Genomic DNA, 21,921 nt, shown 5'->3' on the forward strand with positions numbered 1-21,921 from the left:
CATTCACATGATCTATATGCAATTAAGAGAAGAAAGGGAACAAACATTTTCTGAGTGTCAACTAGGAGCCCAGCAGCATGCTAGACACATATACATTATCTTGTTTGGTTTTACTTAATTATCACAATTTTCATTGTCATTCCACATATATGAAAAGAGACTCGGAAAAATTAGACAAATGATATAGAATCGTACAGCAGGCAAGTAATAGCATCAGGATTTGAATCCATGTCTGCCTGACTCCAAGACCATAATTTTATGGATAAGTAAATTAACTCTCAAGTATCCCCAGAAAATGCTACTGAAGAATTACAAGAAAGGGTCATATTTTTACTCAGGAGAGAATTGAGAAGAAGAGGCTTCTGGTATCTCTCAGCTATTTTGCCTGACTGGTATTCTTTGGGCCATTTTTTTTTTCCCTCCTTAAAAAAAAGTGTGTTTTTTTCCTGGGCCATGACTTAGAACTATGGATATGGCTGAAATATGTTATGTTTCTTAGGTACTTCAACCTCAGCTCTCCTTATCACAACAGAAGAAAAAAGGAAAGGATGCATACATCACTGGCATTCCAGTAAGCCCTCTTGGCTCTGATGAGGATTGGCGTATCTGGAACTGGAGTGTACTTGTCCTTCATCTTTTCATATTGAATCTTGTACTTTTTCTGAGAAATAAATACAGAAGAGAGAGACAAGTTTAAATATCTTCCCAATTCCCAACCAAGCCACAGGTCTTGTGGAGGGGCACAATGTGTTACACACTTTAAGAGAATAGCTCTGCCTTTTGTGTTTTGATGATGCTGAGCACCATTTATAGTAATGAACTCTCTGATCAGAGGTAGCAGGGGAAGGTTTTAACAAAGTATTTTTCCTTTTACCCAGTGCCTCAGTGCTGAATTCCTATCTTACCTCGCTGACCATGTCCTTCACGTCTTTAGCGTGCTTCAAGGCTGTGGTCTGGTTTCCAGCGTGATGATGGGGTCTCTCTTTGGTGGCAAGTTCAACATACAGATACTGAATAAGAGAAGAAAGTGAGGTGTCATAGAGATAAAGCATTTAGTATTTAGCACTCAGTCCACTTCATTCATTTCTAACCATTCAGCGGGAAGGTGGTATCTGCTTACTGTCCTGATGTTTGCTTGCTTGTTTTTTTGTTATATGTGCTTCTGTTCATTTGTTTCTCTCTGTCTCATATTTGAAAACACATATACATACTCCAGTTATCTAATATGCCTACTGCTGAGCATGATCCAAGCAAAGCCATGTGATAAAGAATGCTAACAGAAGAGTGAGAGGATTCTGATAGACCCCTCAACATATTTTCCCCTCATTTTTGCTTGAATGCATGAAATATAGCTTCGTTTGTCTGTGGATAACAGGAAGATTCTACAGAATGATCAAGCAATGATTTTCATTAGTTTGAGTCCACAGACTTCACAAGTTTTATAACACTTAGGAAAGAAGATATGGCATCCCTTACCTGAGTAAAACACAACTATAATGATCATGGCCCCAAAGAGAACTGCTTCTTCAAGTGCAGTGTTAGTGGGCATGAGGTTGCAGCCAGGACAACCAAGTGTGTGAGTCTGCCACTGGCCAGGTGAGGCCAGGCACATATAATCACCCCCTGTGATGCCTGAGTGGCAGGTTTATGAACCTCTGAGCTTACCTGACTCTGAAGCTTCTGCCCTCGCTTGGCTCTTAAAAGATCAGGAGTATCAGGAACTGAAGTAAAGATTGACTTCTGCTTCTTGCCTGCAGCTCTGTAGACCAGCTAGACATAAACCAAGTCATCACCATCATTTCTGTTTCATGGGCATGTTATGTTCTCTGCAGATGCCTTCACTGCTTTTACATAGAAAAGGTAGGAGCCCTCCCACTGCAATTATTGCAGTTTCTTCCCAATAAACCAACCTTTTATTTACCTCCTGCACCCTCCTTTTCTTTTTTCCCCTGTGTCAAAACAAGAGACATTCTCTAGCCTGTCCAAAATTCAAGCCTCCTGCTGTGTTCTTGGTCCCACTTGCAGTTGTCCCTTCTAGTACACTATTTCAGCAATTGTCCCCTTCTCCTCTGTATCTTCCATCCTTCTTGTTTTCCCAACCCTGTCTTCACCTGCAAACAGACTCAAGACCTCCTGTCATTAATTAAGCCTTTTCCAGCCTCTAGCCAATGGCCTTCATTCTTCTTTTCTCAGCCAAGTTGCCTGTGTTTCTTCTTTGCCTCTCTTTTGATTAATTCCTCAAGACCATAGTTTGGCTCCCACCTACTCACACCAGTGAAGTCACACTCATTGAGACTACCAAGAACTTCATGATTGCCATGAACACTTCTCTGTAGCAACTGAAGCTGCTCAGTGTTTCATTCCTGAAAACTCTTTTCTCTGGCTTCCATTCCACCATTCTTCCCTAGGTGGCCTCCTGTCTTTTAGGCCTCCTCATCAGCCTCCCTCTGTGGTTCTGCTCTCATGCAAAGGCTGCTGTTAGCTGGGGTGAAAGATTGGCCCCTTTCACCCAAGACATTCTCCTGGGGTGATCTCATCTGTACCTGTGATCTCAAACATCACTTTGAGATTGATGACTTCCAAATCTACATATCCAGTGTCTTTCCTGAGCTCCAGACCCAAGTTTTCTGCAACTTTCTGGATTTGGGTGATTTACCATGTTCAATGTATAATTCTTTATATTGCCTCTATCTCTATCTCGAATTGCTTCTCCTGTTTTCTCTGTTTTGCTAAATGACTCGTTGATATCCCAGTTACTCAGGCCAGAAACTGCGGGGAGTCATCCTAGGCTCCTCCCTTATTCCTACATCAAAATGGTCATGAATCCTGGGCTCCTCACTTTGTGAGGAGATATTTTGAAATCTGATTCTTTGCCAACACTACTGCTCTAGTTCAGCCTTCCATCTTATTTTCTACATGTCGAGACCACCTGCTCAATTCCTCTACTGGACCACTCCACATGATTCACCCATCTTTCAAAAGTCTGAGACACATATTTTTTTAATGCTCAAATCTATTCTTCATAGAAATAATTCTTCAATGATTTTTCATAAGGTCCAAGGGCATTTACATAACACCTACAAGTCTTTATAACCTGGCTTCAACCCATATTTCTGTAATAGCTTCATTTCCCAGTGTCCTGCCACACCCCCCATGTGCTATGTAAACTACTCCCAGTTACAAGAACTCAGTATGGCTGCTTTCACAGACTGTCCTTCCTGCCTTGAATGTTCTTCTCCCTCTAATTTGCCTGGAAAACTCCAAGAGTCCATGCTGTCTTGACTATTCCTATATAAGACCATTTATCACACTGATGCCTGTTTCTTCTCCAAGACTAGGGCACAGCAGTTCAGTGGTACGATCCTTTCATCAACTAGAGCTCAGACAAAGGGCCTAAAAAATAATAGTTCCCTAATAAGTGTTGAAGGAATTTAATATAATGAGGCAAATGAGAAAGAACAAATGGAAACCAAATAAATTCTAATCATGGATATAAATACCAGTTAAACAGATAAAATGTAAGAAATACACACACACACACACACACACACACATCAATTTCTTTAAATCTGAATTATATGCCACTGCAAGTTAAAACAAAGTGTAACTCGTGTGTTTGGGGCTGTTTTTTTCATGTTACTATTGAGAGGACAGAGGTAAACTAAATGAAAACTTAATGTTTCTTACAAGCTAAATTTTGAGTAAAGTAAATCAACAACTCATATAATTTTATGGTTAAAATGAGCTCAAATAATCATTTAGTCCAATTCTTCAGTTTAGGAAATTAGGGTGCTAAAGTTGTGAATTACATAAGGTCATATAGCTAACTGGAAGTAAATCTGGGACTAAAACCCAATTCTCCCAAGCCATTTTTTCTTATTTTTAAATTTTATTTATATATTTATTTTTAGAGACAGGGTCTCACTATATTGCCCAGGCTGGCCTCAAACTCCTGCACTGTAGCTCTGGTCTCAGCCTCCCAAGTAGCTAGGACAATAGGTATGTACCACTGTGCTTGGCTTCTATGCCATTTCTAGAATTATACATTTCTCTGCATATTTTATTTCCCCTGTACTTAGGTATGCATCGCTTATGCTTCTTGGGACAACATGCCTGCTTCCTAGTACTATAAATGTGTATATGTCAATCTATACAATTGAAAGACAACTCAAAAATCAGTAACTTCTTGTGGCCATCACACTTTTTACTAACTCAGTGTTTTCTAAACTTTCCTGATATTAACTCCCACCATGGTTCTTATTAAAAACGGATTCGTAGGCTCTCTCCCAACCCTTCTGAATTCAGGGGAGTGGCTTGGATCAGTATTTTATCAAGTCTGGGTCATTCTTATGGAGAGGCAAATGTGGTGCAAACTGCTCTACTGAAAAATATCCATTCTTCTTTCTCAGTGCTGATGCGCAATTTGCACAAAATCCCCCTGGGAATTGAGAAGAGGAGAAACTAAAGTTATAGATAATTCTGAACCCAGAAAGCCAAAAAAAGTAAAGGTATTTCAGAGTTATCTTTACTCTGAAGCACTGTAAGTTACCATTTTATTATGATTATGATTATAAATCATAATCATAATCATATAGGAGAGATGTGGTGCAGTGGTTTTCAACACAGGTTGCATATTATTAAATAGAATCTCTGTAGAGCATCTAAAAGTATACAGATGCCGAGAATCAGAGTCTGCTGTGGAACTAGGGGTCAGGGCCCTCTCTGGGTGGTTTTTAAATATTTTACAGGTGATTCTCATACTGAGCCAGAGTGGAAAAGCACAACTTTACTTGGATAAAAATAACATCAGCATTCCAGTCTGAGTGCGAGCACTGGCTGAAATAACACAGTGAAGCTTTTAGGAAAGCAAATGGGCTCAATGTTGCATTTGCAAAAGCTGAAGAGTTAGTCATCCTCTGTCTCTGGCTCACTGAGTATAGGAAGCTGCATATCCCCTCCACCGAGGGTGACATTTGGTATTTCAGGGCATCGCTAAGAGCATAAGATTCCTAATCAGCAGCCATCAGAGCTACTGAGAAGGATGAAATGGCCTGGAAGCCAATGCTCAGCTGGGTGAAGCCACAATACAGAATGGTGAATGCACAAACTGTTGAATGGAGCTACAATACCAGAGTGACAGTAGAATGAGAATGGTCAACTGACCTATAAGAAGAGCAACCATTTACACTTGTGAAATGCCCTTTGGCAAACATGCACATCTGTTATGGCCAGGGCACTATGGGACACACATAAATAACATGGGGTGCAATCATCAAGGAACCAACACTCTAGGTGAGAGAATCAGATCTATTCACAAATAACTGCAATATATCAGGAGCCTCAATGCCAAATGAACATGAAACTAAGTAGTCTGTTTTTTACTGAGTGGGCAGCAGAGCAGGGAGCCATTGAAGACTTCTCCCATGGTACTGCCATGTTCAGGGCTCCTGATAGCAGGAATTAAAGAAAATTTTGAAATAAGTTAAGTTTAGAGACAACAAAAGTAATAAGTAAGAAGGCCTTTCTAGGCCAGGCGTGGTGGTTCATGCCTGTAATTCCAGCACTTTAGAAGGCCAAGGCGGGTGGATCACCTGAGGCCGGGAGTCCGAGACAATCCTGGCCAACATGAAGAAACCCCATCTCTACTAAAAGCACAAAATTAGTCAGGCGTGGTGGTGCATGCCTGTAATTCCAGCTACTCTGGAGACTGAGGCAGGAGAACTGCATGAACCTAGGAGACGGAGGTTGCAGTGAGCTGAGATCACGCCATTGCACTTCAGCCTGGGCAACAAAAGCGAAACTCCATCTCAAAAACAAGAAAAGAAAAAAGAAGGTCTTTCTAATCTATAAAATCATGCAAAAACCGTCATCAGCCCTAGACATAGGAAGAGCAAGTATGAATATGCTTATCTTACCAAAAGGGGGCAAAATAAGTAAACTGAGGTAAAGTGCAGCTGGTTGACTTGCTTGACATAGTAGCCATTCCACAGTGAAGAGGGGAAATATTTTACCTGCCACAGTTGCCTGAACAGCGATCACTAGAGGAACTAAGAACCTTGTGGAGTAATTCAGTTTGTACTGGTCAATTTGGTTGACTTTAGTGACAAGTAAAGGGTCCTTACCTCACTCAGATGTGTCTTCAGTTCTTGCACTTTTCTGTATTCTGGAGTGTCAAGCACCACTTTGTATTTGTCTCGCATCTTCCTTGCCTTATCAGTGTACAGATAATTAGACTTAAAAAAAAAAAAAGAGAGAAATACAAGTTGATTAATCACTTACGGGATTCATGTCATGTTGTCTTTCAAATGGCTGGCATGTGTAAGCTGAGCAGGGCTTTCATGTGTCCTGGATGTCTTCCCAGGCAGAAGCAAAAACAATTGTCATTTAAGGAAGCTCAACACCTTCCACAGGAGGCACAGATCACATTAAGCAGGTGATAACTGGCTCAAGTGAATTAATGGTAAATTTCCCCTTAAAAGTAGCTGCAGGCTAAGATCCCTTCTGCCTAGCCCTGGAGGCTGGTGATGGGGGCATCCAGCTATGCAAGAATAATTATGCGTTGTGATGATGTGCACTCACCCAGAGCTTCCGCAGGTGCCGGGAGCGGACCATGTCAGGAGTGTCATATAGGAAGCAGCCAAATCCCTTCAGGACCTGCAGGTCCTCTTTGTATTTAATCTGAGAGGCAAACACAGAAATACAGCTGGTCATAAGCAAATGTAAATCAGGAAACACAAAAGATGGAGTAGCAACACTTCTTCATTACTATATCTTTCGTTTTGGTTCATCTACTTTTTTTTTTTTGAGATAGAGTTTCATTCTTGTTGCACAGGCTGGAGTGCAATGCCAAGATCTTGGCTCACTGCAACCTCTGCCTCCCGGGTTCAAGCAGTTCTCTTGCCTCAGCCTCCCTAGTAGCTGGGATTACAGATGTACATCATCATGCCCAGCTAATTTTTGTATTTGCAGTAGAGACGGGGTTTCACCATGTTGGCCAGGCTGGTCTTGAACTCCTGACCTCAGGTGATCTGCCCACCTCAGCCTCCCAAAGTGCTGGGATTACGCGCATGAGCCACCATGCCTGGCTGGTTCATCTGCCTTGTACTCTTAGTTGACTTGCACCCAAATAAGTCATGGGTTTTTTCATTTAAGTCTCTAGCCCTGAGGTGAGGAGAGAACACTGCTATTATTTTATTACTGTAATATTGATTGGAGAAAAGAACAGATTGAATGGATTGATCTTTTACGAGGAGAGAACATACAAGGAGAATGAAAAAAGTGGCAGCAAGAAGTTGCTAACGGAGTCAGAGTAGGGATGAGTGAGAGGAAAATACTCAACATGACCTGGTACGGAGGCCACATAGGGAGTTAGGGAGTGAGGAGTTGGAATGATTCCGTGTTGAATGTAGAATGGTGGTCACTGAGTGATCAAGAGTAATGGCAATTCTGTCTTCCCCAAGTGGTCCTCTTATTACTGTTTCCGTAGCTGGAGAATTGTGGCATCCTCCTCCCACATTGTCTTACCTCCAACTTGTACTCTTTGTTTAGAAGTGCTTGTCAGAAAAGGCTGTTCCAAGACCACTGGTTGTTTTAACTGCTGAAAGCAAGCCTGCCTCTTGTTAAGACTACTCCAGAAAGACCCCTACAAGATGCTTACATCACTGGTAATGTCTCCTACGTAGCGGCAATGGATCACTTGGGGTGTGTATGGCAGAGAGATCATGTGGCCCTGCATCTTGAAGAAGTCTGATTTGTAGATCAACTAAAGAAAAAAAATACCCAAAAACACACGCATTAGAGACCGAATGATTGACATTCATCCCTGCCTCTACTCCCTGTCTTTCCTAAGAAAATACCCACCTCACTGACAGCCTCTTGTGTCTTCTTGACTTGGCGGATCTCAGGGGTATCGGGAGTTGTATGGATCTTGTCTTTCAGTTTGTGGTACAATTCCCGATACAGTCTCTACATTGGAGGAAATATCATTACAGGTATTTAGTAAGGGATGACGAGAGCATCTACTGACTAATCAAGAATAAAATATTTTAATAAGGAAGAGGGGAGGAAATATCAAGGATATAGAAAATGATTGAGATTAGGAAAAAAGGAGAAAATGAGAGTTACTTCATTTCGGTGAAGAATTCTGAGCACAAAGCCTTCCACTTTCTATCAGACGGCTGCATAGTAGGATCAGATATGCAAACCAATAGTTGGTGTAGAAAACCAGCATCATGAGTCAGATTAAAATGCAACCTTATTAAAGATTTTTGAATATAAATGTCAAAAGAAGAAGTTATTTCTTTAGAAAAGTTTTGCATCATAATCTATGGAGCCGAGTCTCTCCAAGGCATTACCAGATACAAAAAAACCACTGCCAAGAAGTATCAGTATCAAAATGTGACAATAAGGACCTTTTTCGTTTTTGCTGGTATGTAGATTTACAACTGAAATACAGTTAATTCTTAATGCATTTCAAACAAAGCCATGGCTATTAAAACTCAGTATGTCTCTTGGAGAATCAGCATTCAGGTACCTCGCTGGTAACATTGTTGACTCTCCGGACGTGCACAAATGGAACATCTTTGGGACCAAGTGTATACCCATATGCCTTGGTGTGTTCATAGGCTTCTTTGTACTTGAACTGCAAAAGCAAAGTTGGAATGAGATCAGTGATGGGTAAACAAGAAGCAACATTACATTTCTGCAAATAGAAAAGAGATGTCATCTTTATTTGAAAAATTGCTCTTTTTAAGGATTAAGTATGAGGAAAAGTCATTGACAACATTTCAATATTAATCCAAGCCTTGAAAATTATGTCTTGTAAAATAAAACCAGGCCCAGAAAAGAATAAAATTCGACCTCGCCTAGGTGAAATCTGTTTGTAGGGAGGTGTGCAAAATGCCAAAGAAAACCTATATTTTTAGCCCCAATGTGGCTAGAAAATTAGAAAATACAATTAGGTGTTAGATTATTAAATCTATCATATCTATATAGATATAGATATAGATATACACACATACACACACACACACATATATATAATATACTTCCAAAGATGTTATATCTTCTGCAGTGAAACATAGCAGAAGGAAGACAATACTACCACCACACCTCAGTAGTGCGTGTGTGAAGTTGCATTTCCAGTAAATGGCTTGGGATAATTCAGGGTGCATCTGTGCAAATTAAGGCCAGCAGAAGTAGAGGCATCATGACAGCCATGGGCCCTCAGCCAAGGCTCCCACGAACATCCTGTTCTAACCCACAGGGCTACCCAGGCACTGCTGAATTGCAGAAGTGGTCAATTCCACAGCACCCCTCAAAAATGTGCTGTCTCTCCTCTCCAGCTCCCATCATTCTATCAGGTTGAACCTTTAGGGTGTGACTGGAGGATTAGGACAGGCTATTAATTAATATGAGTCTCCTGCCACCCCACCTTCAGACCCATCTCAATGAGGAGGAGACTACTCACATAACTGCTCATGTAACGGGTGTCCTTGATGTGTTTGAAGTGAGGAGTGTCACCTGGAAGTCTATATCCAGTGGGCAGGGTGCGCAGGCTGGTTTTGTATAGATTCTGCCGGAATGAGGAAGAGCAGGTTAAATGACATCTGGCATCAAGTAACTGATTTGAGCTTAACAAATCACATATCGCTCATGTTAGGTTTTTGACTAGATACTTAATATACTTATGCTCACCGAATTGATTTCAGGAAAGAATTAAATACATTCTAAGAGTCATAAAATGAGTCAGATTACTCTTCACTTATTGTTTTGGAAAAATAGAACGATGAGTGAAATGGTTTATTGAAAGTAGTTCCTGGCTAGGTGTGGTACCTGACATCTGTAATCTCAACACTTTGGGAGGCCAAGGCAGGAGGATTGCTTAAGGTCAGGAGTTGAGATCAGTCTGGACAACATAGCAAGATCTCACCTCTCCAAAAAATTAAAAAATTAGCTAGGCATGGTGGCATGTACCTGTAGTCCCAGCTACTTAAGAAGCTAAGGTGAGAGGATCACTTGAGCCCAGGAGTTTGAGATTGCAGTGAGCTGTGATTGCACCATTGCACTCCAGCCTGGGAGACAGAGGAGACCCTGTCTCCAAAAAACAAAAATAAATAAATAAAAAAGTAATTCCTCTATGCTTCTGAACATATGCCCAGTTGGCTATATGGCATCTAGCAAGAATTTGGGAAATGCAGAGAAGACAGGTAACCAAGTGTCACCTCTGCCATTACTCCGTCCTCAGGTGATGATGATATGCAAGCCATCACCAAGATATAGCCAGGCACATGTTTGTATTACTCTCTCCTGCCTCCTCCAAACACAGTATGTTGACATCAGGCCATGAAGAGGTCAGGATGCACATGTTCATGGCAGAAAGGGAGGACAGGGAGGAGTGTCTGTCTGTGACCTTAAATACTCTGTCTCTTGGAGTTTAGGATTAAGAATTACATTTAAGGCCGGGCGCAGTGGCTCAAGCCTGTAATCCCAGCACTTTGGGAGGCCGGATCACGAGGTCAGGAGATCGAGACCATCCTGGCTAACACGGTGAAACCCCATCTCTACTAAAAAATACAAAAAAAACTAGCCGGGCGAGGTGGCAGGCGCCTGTAGTCCCAGCTACTCGGGAGGCTGAGGCAGGAGAATGGTGTAAACCTGGGAGGCGGAGCTTGCAGTGAGCTGAGATCCGGTCACTGCACTCCAGCCCAGGCGACAGAGCGAGACTCTGTCTCAAAAAAAAAAAAAAAAAAAAAAAGAATTACATTTAAAATACGAAAAACCAAATTATTTTTATTTTCTAGACAGGGTCTCACACTGTCACCCAGGCTGTAGTGCAGCGGCACCATCACAGCTCACTGCATCCTTGACCTCCCTGGGCTCAGGTAATCTTTTCACCTCAACTTTCCAAGTAGCTGGGATCACAGATGCATGCCACTCTAATTTATTTTCGGGATAAATAATTTATTTTGGATTTATCCCAAATAAATAAAATAATTTATTTTGGGCCTCTCAAAGTAGCTGGGATCACAGATGCATACCTGGCTAATTTATTTATTTTTGTATTTTTATATAGACGGGGTTTCACCATGTTGCTCAGGCTGGTCTCCAACTCCAGGCTCAAGCTATCCGCCTGCCATGACCTCCTAAAGTGCTGGGATTACAGGCATGAGCCACTATGCCGGGCCACAATTATTATTATTTTTATTATTATTATTTGAAATGGAGTTTTGCTCTTGTTGCCCAGGCTGGAGTGCAATGGCACGATCTCGGCTCACTGCAACCTCCGCCTCCGGGGTTCAAGCGATTCTCCTGCCTCAGCCTCCCAAGTAGCTGGGATTACAGTCATGAACTACCATGCCTGGCTAATTTTTTGTACTTTTAGTAGAGATGGGGTTTCACCATGTTGGCCAGGCTGGTCTCGAACTCCTGACCTCAGGTGATCTGCCCACCTCAGCCTCCCAAATTGCTGGGATTACAGGCGTGAGCCACTGCACCTGGCCCAAAATTATTTTTAATATTCAAGATGAGAAATAGCATGAAAAGTTGAGACCAAATCAGCACCACTGGGTAACATAGAATAGGCAGGTTAAATATGCAGGTGGGATCCAGGTTCTTTCTCTTCTGAATTCCAGCCACAATTTCTAGTTCCTCTTTTATTGAGGTTAAAGGCCTTGTCTCTGTCATCTTGATTTTCAGCTTTTTGAAAGCAGAGAAGGTATATTGACTTTCTTCTTTGTAACCTGTAAATATTGCTAAAACATGCCCCTGTATGGTAGGTAGTTTGATTGCTCCATAGGGGGATCCTGGCAGCTAGGAGGGAAGACAGATTATGCTCTGTGTTTTTGTTTTTTCACCTCATGTGAATGGAACAGCATTTATACAAGGTAAGGTCAAGAGGAAGCAAGGGGAGCTGATGGAATGGATTTCTGCTGGGCACTATCAAGTTCTCACTGCTTACCGAACTCTGGAGCTTGTATGCATGAAGGGCCCGGTCCAGATCCACGGTTTTGGTAGTTGGAGCCACTTTGCCTCTGACACTGTGCACATAGTCATAGTGGTAGACAGCCTGGTACAGAAAGAAGCATTGTTAGAAGCAAAGAGAATGGGAACCCAGGTCCCTCTTTAAAAAAAATAACGGTAGCCTGCTTCCCTTTGCCTGGAGAACTCATCTGACATATTACTGTGGCTTGTCCAATAGGATCAGAGCCAGCGTGTGGACACGTGATCACACTGAGACGAGATGGCCCAGGCATAAGAAGAGGAGGGGTGAGCATTTTACCACTAGAAGTTCCAAAATAATAAGTCTCAATGTTTGCACTCACTGGTGGGATTTGATATTGACTTATCAACCTGTGGAGTTAATGAAGAAAGAGTAGCTTTGTGCCTGCCCTGCCTGCTCTGAGTCAGGCGTCATAGTGGGTGCTTCCTTACGTCCCCATTTTATGCATCAGAATGGGGGGCTCAGATGGATTAAGTGCTTTTCATAAGCCTTATAGATAATGTGTGGTAGAGGTGAGACTGCACTCCACAACTCTAACTCCAGAGCCTGCTTGCTTCTTATTCTACCATAATTGGCTCTAATTAATTAAATGGCATAGATAGAAAAAAACGTGCTATAACACAGGGCACAAAAACAACATTGGAAGCGCTAAGGCACAAAGTTACTTCATAGACTCAGATCACCTACAGCTCCGCCCAAGCAAACTGCTTGAATGCATCAGGTTTCAGGAAACAATCGCCAGCAGCATCTTCAGTGCTTTCAAACCCACCAACTCTGGTTTCCTAGTTAGAAAAGACTTGGCACTGCCTGGTCTATGGTTTTTGCCACCTCTGCTTGAGTGGTGGCCCTGCCTTTATTACTGTCCACTTAACTTCCCCAGAGAGCACTTACGTCACTTAGCTGTTTCCCACTTTTGACAGCCTGCACGTAGACTGGTGTATCTGTGACAAGCTTATAGTCATTCCTTGTTTTCAGCATGTGAGCTTTATACTTGATCTGCCGAGAGGAAGAAAACAAACCCATGTTGGACCATTCCTTATGCTTGAAACTGCTGGTTTTCATAGAGGGTTTGGTTGCTTTTAACTCATGAGATTTACATTCATCAGCACTTATTCAACAGACCGAGATGCATTTGAATTTTATAACAGTGTAACCAACACTTATATGGGGCTTCTAGAGTCTTCTAGGACACTTGATAACTACTCTTCTAGGAAAGTTTAAGCTTTCTTACTGAAATCCTCATTGCAATATTTAATTTGCCTGGAAAATCCTCTCTTTACAAATAGAGCTTGTCTATAGCATTGCAAACGCTAACAAATGACACTTTCCTAAAATGGCAATTAAATGCTTGTTAATATATCCAAAATAGCCTAAAATGTAGAAAGAGAAGCCGGTGGTCCCTTCTCTATCAGAGACGATGGCGTACCCGGACTGCACTGTTTAATAAGAATGCCATATGCCTTCTTGAGAGATGGTTGCTCTGCTCCTAGCATCTTTCTCCAGCTCAGCCACCCCCCAGAGCTATCCTGTGACAATGTCCCTATTTTACATAACCCCTGCTTAACTCTAGACTATGGAGAGATGGAAATATACTAAAGAACAAAACAAGGCAAACTCACATCATCACGTAGATCATAAGCATGCTTGGCATGGAGGATTTCAGGAGTGTCCCAGACGTAGCAACCAATGCCTTTCAGCCAGTTGAGGTCATCCTTGTACACAATCTAGAGGGTTTTGATAGAGAGGATCAGAAAAAAATATTGACCATAATAAACTCTAAAAACAGGTACATTCTAGACTCAGAAGCCTTTGTGGAATGAGGAGCAAAGGCATTATGCAAAGAGGCTCAGGGGAGCCACAGAAACATGGGTACACAGAGCCCTGCTTCCAGAGACAGCTCCGAAGTCAAGTCAGACACATGGACATATAGGGAAGAAATAGTGGAAAAAGGCTAAGGTAAAGAAATGCGTGAGTTTGCTGCTCTTCTGGGTGGGGCCGTGGGGCGGGGCCGTGGAGGGGTCCTTCTTAAGTCACAGGCTTACATCACTGATCTGATCTGTGACTTTCCTGACGTGATCATTGACTTTCAAGTCGGGGTGGCAAATCCATTCATGGAGGTGCAGGCGGTAATCAATCTCGCTGACTTTCTTCTGAGAATCCTTAGCGGTAACCATCTCTACCATGTCGGGCACAATGTGGATTTTCATCTTGTTCTTTTCATAAACTGATCTGTACAAGCGCTGTCAAGTTAAAATCACATGCCAGTTATACAGGAAATTGTGCCAAGGCATCACGGCCATACATGAGAAGTCAGGCTAACCAACTCACAGCAAACAGTTGGGGGCAGGGTGGGGACTGGTATTTTCTGACATTTTCTATAGATTAATAGGGGAAATTAAAATAAAGCATTATAGCTGAAATAATATGTAGCTTCTTTACATGTGCACAGTCAGTGTCATATGCATTGGTAAATAGAAAATGTTCAGGCTGGGCACGATGACTCACACCTGCAATCCCAGCACTGTGGGAGACTGAGGCAGGAGGATCGCTTGAGCCCAGGAGTTTGAGACCAGAGTGGGCAACATAGCGAGATTCCAATCGCTACAAAAAATTAAAACCTTAGCTGGGTGTGGTGGTGCATGCCTGTAGACTCAGTGACTCAGGAGGCTGAGGTGGGATGATTCCCGGAGCCCGAGAGGTAGAGGCTGCAGTGAGCTGTGATTGCACCACTGCCCTCCAGCTGGGGCAACAGAGTGAGACCTGTCTTAAAAAAAAAAAGGCCGGGGGTGGGGGAGAGGAGAAGAAATGTTCCTATTAATAATACATGGCTATTTTACTTGACTTAAATTTGAAGTAAGGTCTTTGGAGTTACCCTCATGTGTTGCATAACAATGTTTCAATCAAAAGATTATAATGCTGTGTTTTTACTGTACCTTTTCCATGTTTAGATACACAAATACTTGCCACTGTGTCACAGTTGCCTACAGTATTCAGTACAGTAACATGCTGTACAGGTTTGTAGTCTAGGAGCAATAGGCTATCCCATCTCGGTATGTGGAAGTGCACTCTATGATGTTAGCACAACAATGGAATCACATAACGAGAAGCACGTTTCTCAGAATGTATCCTAGTCGTTAAGGGGCGCATGGCTGTACTTACATCAATGTTAAGCTTGCCAACTCGGAGGCACCGTGCTGTGTTCGGATCATCGTCAACACTTCTTGGTAACGTATAAAGAGCTTTGAACTTTTCATATTCCTCCCGATATTTGACCTATAGAGAAAAAGTAGAAAGGAAGAAAGAGTTTTAGAGCGCAATGGATTTATATTGTTAAAACAGCCTAAGACTTAACGGGAAAACCTGACTCTGAGATCCACCCAGCGCTGGGGACACCACTTCTCTGAGCTCATTTCCCCAACTGTACAGAGAGATAGAGCAGGAGCACCTGCCATGAGGTTATCACGTGGCTGAAATCAGGCTGTAACAAAAGTACTTTGAAACCGTAGAGCACTATGAAATTTTAGTTGCTATTTTCAAAACTCCTATACCAATACTAGTACTTTTACTGCTACTACAAGCAATTCATTTTAAAGATTATGTAATTTAAAATATTCTCTTGTGGTAATGGCATGAGTGCAAGATTAAAACTGTGCTTAGGAATATCTTTGTTTTTAATAACTGAGAAGTCTGCTGCTAAGAAGACACAATCCTTGGATTTCAGTTTCTACAAGGCTTTCAAAAATACAGTGCAATCAACTTCTGTGGGATAACAATTAGTTCTTGAGCCATGGTGCCTATTAATTGGTGTTCCATGATTATATAAACCCAGGTTAAGACAGAGACTAAGATCCAATCTCATAGCACACAATAATAAAATAATTCTTCCACAACTCCGAGACTGGCACCTCTGTAACAAAAGAGAGATGTTTGTATCGGTATTCCAGCAATGCTCTTCATTGACTGTAGACCAACCAACATTTCCACCAGATTTTTCCAAAACAGAAAATCAGCGTCTTACATCTCATATTTCTCAGCTTCAAAGATGATAGAATGTAAAGACACCCTTTTAAAAACACACACACACACACACACACAAAAAGCTTTTTCCTAAAATAAGGTCAGAATACTTCTTTTAAAGGATTAATTTCTCTATGTTTTACCTTGCTCCAAAACCAACTTGCCAAGAATCTTGCCTCTGTAATTTTGTTCATGACTCAAGGAAAAAGCCCCTTTTGAGCTTTTTAAATCTTATCTATAATACTTTTCTTCCAAAATGAAAAGTTTGCCCCTTTTTGCAGTCTTCCAAATAGAGTTGGGCCTGGGTAAAATCACATACCTTACTTTTTCCTCCAGCTAAAAATCAAATAATTCCATAGACTGTCTAATGAAGTTTATTTCTAAGCTGTGCATCTGTAAGTCCAGTAGAGTAGTGAAATCAATTTACTGAGTCACTAGCATTTAAATGAGTAGAACAGAATGGAAATGATCAGAGTGCACTGTCTCTAGTCTAGCAGTCACTGCTCTTCTGTGAGATATTTGTGCCAGAAGAAACTCACATAAACTTCAGGGGTGTGTATGTGAACTTGAAATAAAAAATAAATTTCCCACTGTGAGCCCTGGTCAAAACATGTTTGAGAAATGCTGATTTAAAGTGTTACGTAAAATGTTCACAATTAAGAGATAAAGTCTCTAATTTTTCTGAAGGAGAACGGAGCTAAGAATTACAATAAAGGTTACAGGGAATTTTACAATTAAAGGTTTTACACAGACTTTAAGCCAACAAAGATCAAAAGAGACAAAGAAGGGCATTACATAATGGAAAAGGGATCAATGAAACAAGAAGAGCTAACTATCCTAAATATATATGCACCCAACACAGGAGCACGCAGATTCATAAAACAAGTTCTTGGAGACCTACAAAGAGACTTAGACTGCAACACAACAATAGTGGGGGACTTTAACACCCCACTGTCAACACTAGACAGATCAACCAGACAGAAAATTAACAAGGATATCCAGGACTTGAACTCAGAATCTCTGGGACACATTTAAAGCAGTGTGTAGAGGAAAATTTATAGCACTAGATGCCCACAAGAGAAAGCAGGAAAGATCTAAAATCGACACCCTAACATCACAATTAAAAGAAGTGGAGAAGCAAGAGCAAACAAATCAAAAAGCTAGCAGAAGGCAAGAAATAACTAAGATCAGAGCAGAACTGAAGGAGATTGAGACACAAAAAACCCTCCAAAAAAATGAATGAATCCAGGGGCTGTGTTTTTGAAAAGATCAACAAAATAGACCGCTAGCAAGACTAATAAAGAAAGAGAGAAGAATCAAATAGATGCAATAAAAAATGATAAAGGGGATATCACCACTGATCCCACAGAAATACAAACTACTATCAGAAAATACTATAAACACCTGTGCACAAATAAACTAGAAAATCTAGAAGAAATGGATAAATTCCTGGACACATACACCCTCCCACGACTAAACCAGGAAGAAGCTGAATCCCTAAATAGACCAATAACAGGCTCTGAAATTGAGGCAGTAATTAATAGCCTACCAACGAAAAAAAGTCCAGGACCAGATGCATTCACAGCCGCATTCTACCAGAGGTACAAAGAGGAGCTGGTACCATCCCTTCTGAAACTATTCCAAACAACAGAATAAAAGGGAATCCTCCCTAACTCATTTTATGAGGCCAGCATCATCCTGATACCAAAACCTGACAGAGACACAACAAAAACAGAAAATCTTAGGTCAATATCCCTGGTGAACATCAATGTAAAAATCCTCAAAAAAATACTGTTTTATGAAACCAAATTGAGCAGCACATCAAAAAGCTTATCTACCATGACGAAGTTGGCGTCATTCCTGGGATGCAAGCCTGGTTCAACATATGCAAATCAATAAATGTAATCTATCACATAAACAGAACCAATGACAAAAATCACATGATTATCTCAATAGATGCAGAAAAGGCATTCATGCTAAAAACTCTCAATAAACTAGCTATTGATGGGACGAACCTCAAAATAATAAGAGCTATTTATAACAAACCCACAGCCAGTATCATACTGAATGGGCAAAAGCTGGAAGCATTCCCTTTGAAAACTGGCACAAGACAGGGATGCCCTCTCTCACCACTCCTATTCAACATAGTGTTGGAAATTCTGGCCAGGGCAATCAGGCAAGAGAAAGAAATAACGGGTATTCAATTAGGAAAAGAGGAAGTCAAATTGTCTCTGTTTGCGGATGACATGACTGTATATTTATAAAACCCCATCATCTCAGTCCAAAATCTCCTTAAGCTGATAAGCAACTTCAGCAAAGTCTCAGGATACAAAATCAATGTGCAAAAATCACAAGCATTCCTATATACCAATAACAGACAAACAGAGAGCCAAATCACAAGTGAACCCCAATTCACAACTGCTACAAAGATAATAAAATACCTAGAAATCAAACTTACAAGGGATGTGAAGGACCTCTTCAAGGAGAACTACAAACCACTGCTCAAGGAAATAATAGAGGACACAAACAAATGCAAAAACATTCCACGCTCATGGATAGGAAGACTCAATATCATGAAAATGGCCATGCTGCCCAAAGTAATTTATAGATTCAATGCTATCCCCATCAAGCTATTGACTTTTTTCACAGAATTGGAAAAAACTAAAGCTGGAGGCATTACACTATCTGACTTCAAACTGTACTACAAGGCTACAGTAATAAAAACACCATGGTACTTGTACCAAAACAGATATATAGACCAATGGAACAGAACAGAGGTCTCAGAAATAACACCACATATCTATAATCACCTGATCTTTGACAAACCTGACAAAAACAAGCAACGGGAAGAAGACTCCCTATTTAATAAATGGTGCTGGGAAAACTGGCTAGCCATGTGCAGAAAGCTGAAACTGGATCCCTTCCTTACACCTTATACAAAAATTAACTCAAGATGGATTAAAGACTTACACAAAAGACCTAAAACCATAAAAACCCCAGAAGAAAACCTAGGCAATACCTTTCAGGACATAGGCATGGGCAAATACTTCATGACTAAAACACCAAAAGCAATGGCAATAAAAGCCAAAATAGACAAATGGAATCTAATTAAACTAAAGAACTTCTGCACGGCAAAAGAAACTATCATCAGAGTGAACAGGCAACCTACAGAATGGGAGAAAATTTCTGCAGTCTCTCCATCTGACAATGGGCTAATATCCAGAATCTACAAAGAACTTAAACAAATTTACAAGAAAAAAACAACCCCATGAGAAAGTGGGCGAAGGATATGAACAGACACTTCTCAAAAGAAGACATTTGTGTGACCAACAAATATATGAAAAAATGCTCATCATCACTGGTCATTAGAGAAATGCAAATCAAAACCACAATGAGATACTATCTCATGCCAGTTAGAATAGCAGTCATCACAAAGTCAGGAAACAACAGATGCTGGAGAGGATGTGGAGAAATAGGAACACTTTTACACTGTTGGTGGGACTGTAAACTAGTTCAGCCATTGGGGAAGACAGTGTGGTGATTCCTCAAGGATCTAGAACTAGAAATACCATTTGACTCAGCAATCTCATTACTGGGTATATACCCAATGGATTATAAATCATTCTACCATAAAGACACGTGCACACGTGTGTTTATTGCAGCACTCTTCACCATAGCAAAGACTTGGAACCAACCAAATGCCCATCAATGATAGAATGGATAAAGAAAATGTGGCACATATACACCATGGAATACTATGCAGCCATAAAAAAGGATGAGTTCATGTCCTTTGCAGGGACAAGGATGAAGCTTGAAACCATCATTCTCAGCAAACTAACACAAGAACAGAAAACAAAACACTGTATGTTCTCACTCATAAGTGGGGGTTGAACAGTGAGAACACATGGACACAGGGAGGGGAACATCACACACTGGGTCCTGTCAGGGAATAGGGGGTTAGGGGAGGGATAGCATTAGGAGAAATACTTAATGTAGATGATAGGTTGATGGGTGCAGCAAACCACCATGGCACATGTATACCCATGTGACAAACCTCCATGTTCTGCACATGTACCCCAGAACTTAAAGTATAAGAAACCAAAACAAAACACTCACACACAAAAAGGTTTTACTCAAGAGCATTAATGGTTAGAGGACGTACGACCTTCTGCTATATTTAAACAGATCATGAGATTTAGGGTTTGTTTGTTTTACAATTATGTTTATATCTAAGAAAAGTTCTACTTAAAAAAGGAGAATTAAACATTTTTAAAATGTTTTCTATTTCATTGCTATAAAATAATTTATTTTAACTGGGGATGGTATAATAAGCAGTTATCATATTCACTGGTTTATTTTTGCCCTACATCCATGTAATTCTATTGAAAAAGTCTATTTTTGTAGGTTGTATTATGTCTTCAGCCCATCCTTACTTCTGGCTTTAGCAGAGATTATCATGTGCAGACAGGCAGCCTGAACGGTCACATCCTGTCCTCCTTGCAAGTGCTTGTGATTCTCTCCAGGCAGCAGAGAGAGAGAGAGAGGGGCAGTGAGTACATAGACTCTAATGACTGAGCATTTGGAATTATTTCCTGGACATGCCCACTGGAATGCTAGGGGTACTTCTCGACAACGCATGAATCAGCCTGAAAGATTCTTGGAGTGGAGAGCAGGGGAGGGTGGGAAAGCTGTCATGTTTTTGCTCGACTTACATGGCTGGCCAGATGCTTCTGGTTCTTGGCGTGTGTCAGGGACAAGGTGCTGGAAGGCAGGATGTAGCTGGTGGCTTTCACTCTATCCCAGGCCTCCTTGTACAGGTTCTGCAGGAATTAAAGACCTTCTTGTGAATATGGGAAAATGCATCTGGTTGGCTTCTGAGTAGCAGGTTTTCCTTCTGTTTCTGTCCTTCTCACACACTCCCTACTAACTCCCAGGACTCCTTTTGAGGTGGGGCTTATTTAATTGTACCTACTAGAATTTTATGAGGTAAAGTAGGATTGAAGGTCCAGGAAACCATAGAAAAGCCTTTGGGGATAGAGTGTCCATTCCATTTATTCTCTTCCTGTCTCAGAAGTGGGAAAGGTGGCTCATATATAGGAAGGGGAAAAAACTCAACTCACACTGCTGTAAAGATCCTTCAGGTTTCTGATTCTGTCAGAATCCACTGTTTCCAGAACGGTTGTGTATTTGTCCTTAATCTGATGATAATTTTCTTTATATTTCACCTATAGACAAGCAACAATAGGTTATTTACCTCTGTTGTTCGAAAATACATAAAGACAAGAAATAGTTTGTCCCTGGAAGAGGAGTATAGGAAGACGCACCTCACTGGCATTAATGCCACTCTGAACAGCAGTCACATAGACGGGTGTGTCTGTGACCAGATTATAGTTTTGTAGATTTTCTTTACCTGCTGCTGTATATTGTAGCTGTGAAGAAAAACAAAAGTCACCACAAATGGTAACATACAGGTCTGTCATCAGTTTTAGCTGCATGTGCCAACTTAGATGTGCCTTTATTTCTGGATTTCTGCTTTAATCCTAACAAACAGGCTGGCGTTCTAGAGTCCTGCAGACTTTGTATGGCTGCTGCCAGAATGAATAGTTTCTCTTGACCAAGACTGGGGTCGAGATTTTGGCCATTTTGTTGCCTTTTCCTTGCCTATCCTCCATCCCTGACAGCAGCCCCTCACTTTCAACATTCTATTACAACTGCCCCATCAGAGCTGAACCACATGCTGAAAAGTCTTCCAGATACTGATTTTTTTCCTCCAAAACTTGTCTACCTGTAATCAAAGGATACTTCTACCTCCTACTCTCTGCAAGTTAACCTGATCAACTAAGGTACAGATGCTTGAGAGTAGTCCACTAGGAAACACCTCCCAGATAAACTTTTGTTATGAA

General features: G+C 41.1%; 1 protein-coding gene across 2 annotated transcripts in view; it reads right to left on the bottom strand.

Moving 5' to 3' along the window:
* Positions 1-21,921, bottom strand: part of NEB (nebulin) — a 223,643-nt gene that overhangs the window by 54,199 nt on the left and 147,523 nt on the right. For both annotated transcript variants that reach the window (XM_011987847.1, XM_011987846.1), the window contains exons 94-110: positions 21,343-21,447; positions 21,139-21,243; positions 20,731-20,838; positions 15,161-15,274; positions 14,044-14,241; positions 13,621-13,725; positions 12,893-12,997; positions 11,960-12,067; positions 9,470-9,574; positions 8,534-8,641; positions 7,861-7,965; positions 7,658-7,762; positions 6,580-6,678; positions 6,123-6,233; positions 1,666-1,770; positions 906-1,010; positions 557-661 (exon numbers count right to left, since the gene is read on the bottom strand). In XM_011987847.1, coding sequence (XP_011843237.1) covers positions 557-661; positions 906-1,010; positions 1,666-1,770; positions 6,123-6,233; positions 6,580-6,678; positions 7,658-7,762; positions 7,861-7,965; positions 8,534-8,641; positions 9,470-9,574; positions 11,960-12,067; positions 12,893-12,997; positions 13,621-13,725; positions 14,044-14,241; positions 15,161-15,274; positions 20,731-20,838; positions 21,139-21,243; positions 21,343-21,447 — 1,896 coding nt within the window. The remainder of the gene's footprint in view (positions 1-556; positions 662-905; positions 1,011-1,665; positions 1,771-6,122; positions 6,234-6,579; positions 6,679-7,657; positions 7,763-7,860; positions 7,966-8,533; positions 8,642-9,469; positions 9,575-11,959; positions 12,068-12,892; positions 12,998-13,620; positions 13,726-14,043; positions 14,242-15,160; positions 15,275-20,730; positions 20,839-21,138; positions 21,244-21,342; positions 21,448-21,921) is intronic.

The sequence above is a fragment of the Mandrillus leucophaeus genome, unplaced genomic scaffold (genome assembly GCF_000951045.1).
Source record: "Mandrillus leucophaeus isolate KB7577 unplaced genomic scaffold, Mleu.le_1.0 Scaffold318, whole genome shotgun sequence".
NCBI classification, from domain to species: domain Eukaryota; kingdom Metazoa; phylum Chordata; class Mammalia; order Primates; family Cercopithecidae; genus Mandrillus; species Mandrillus leucophaeus.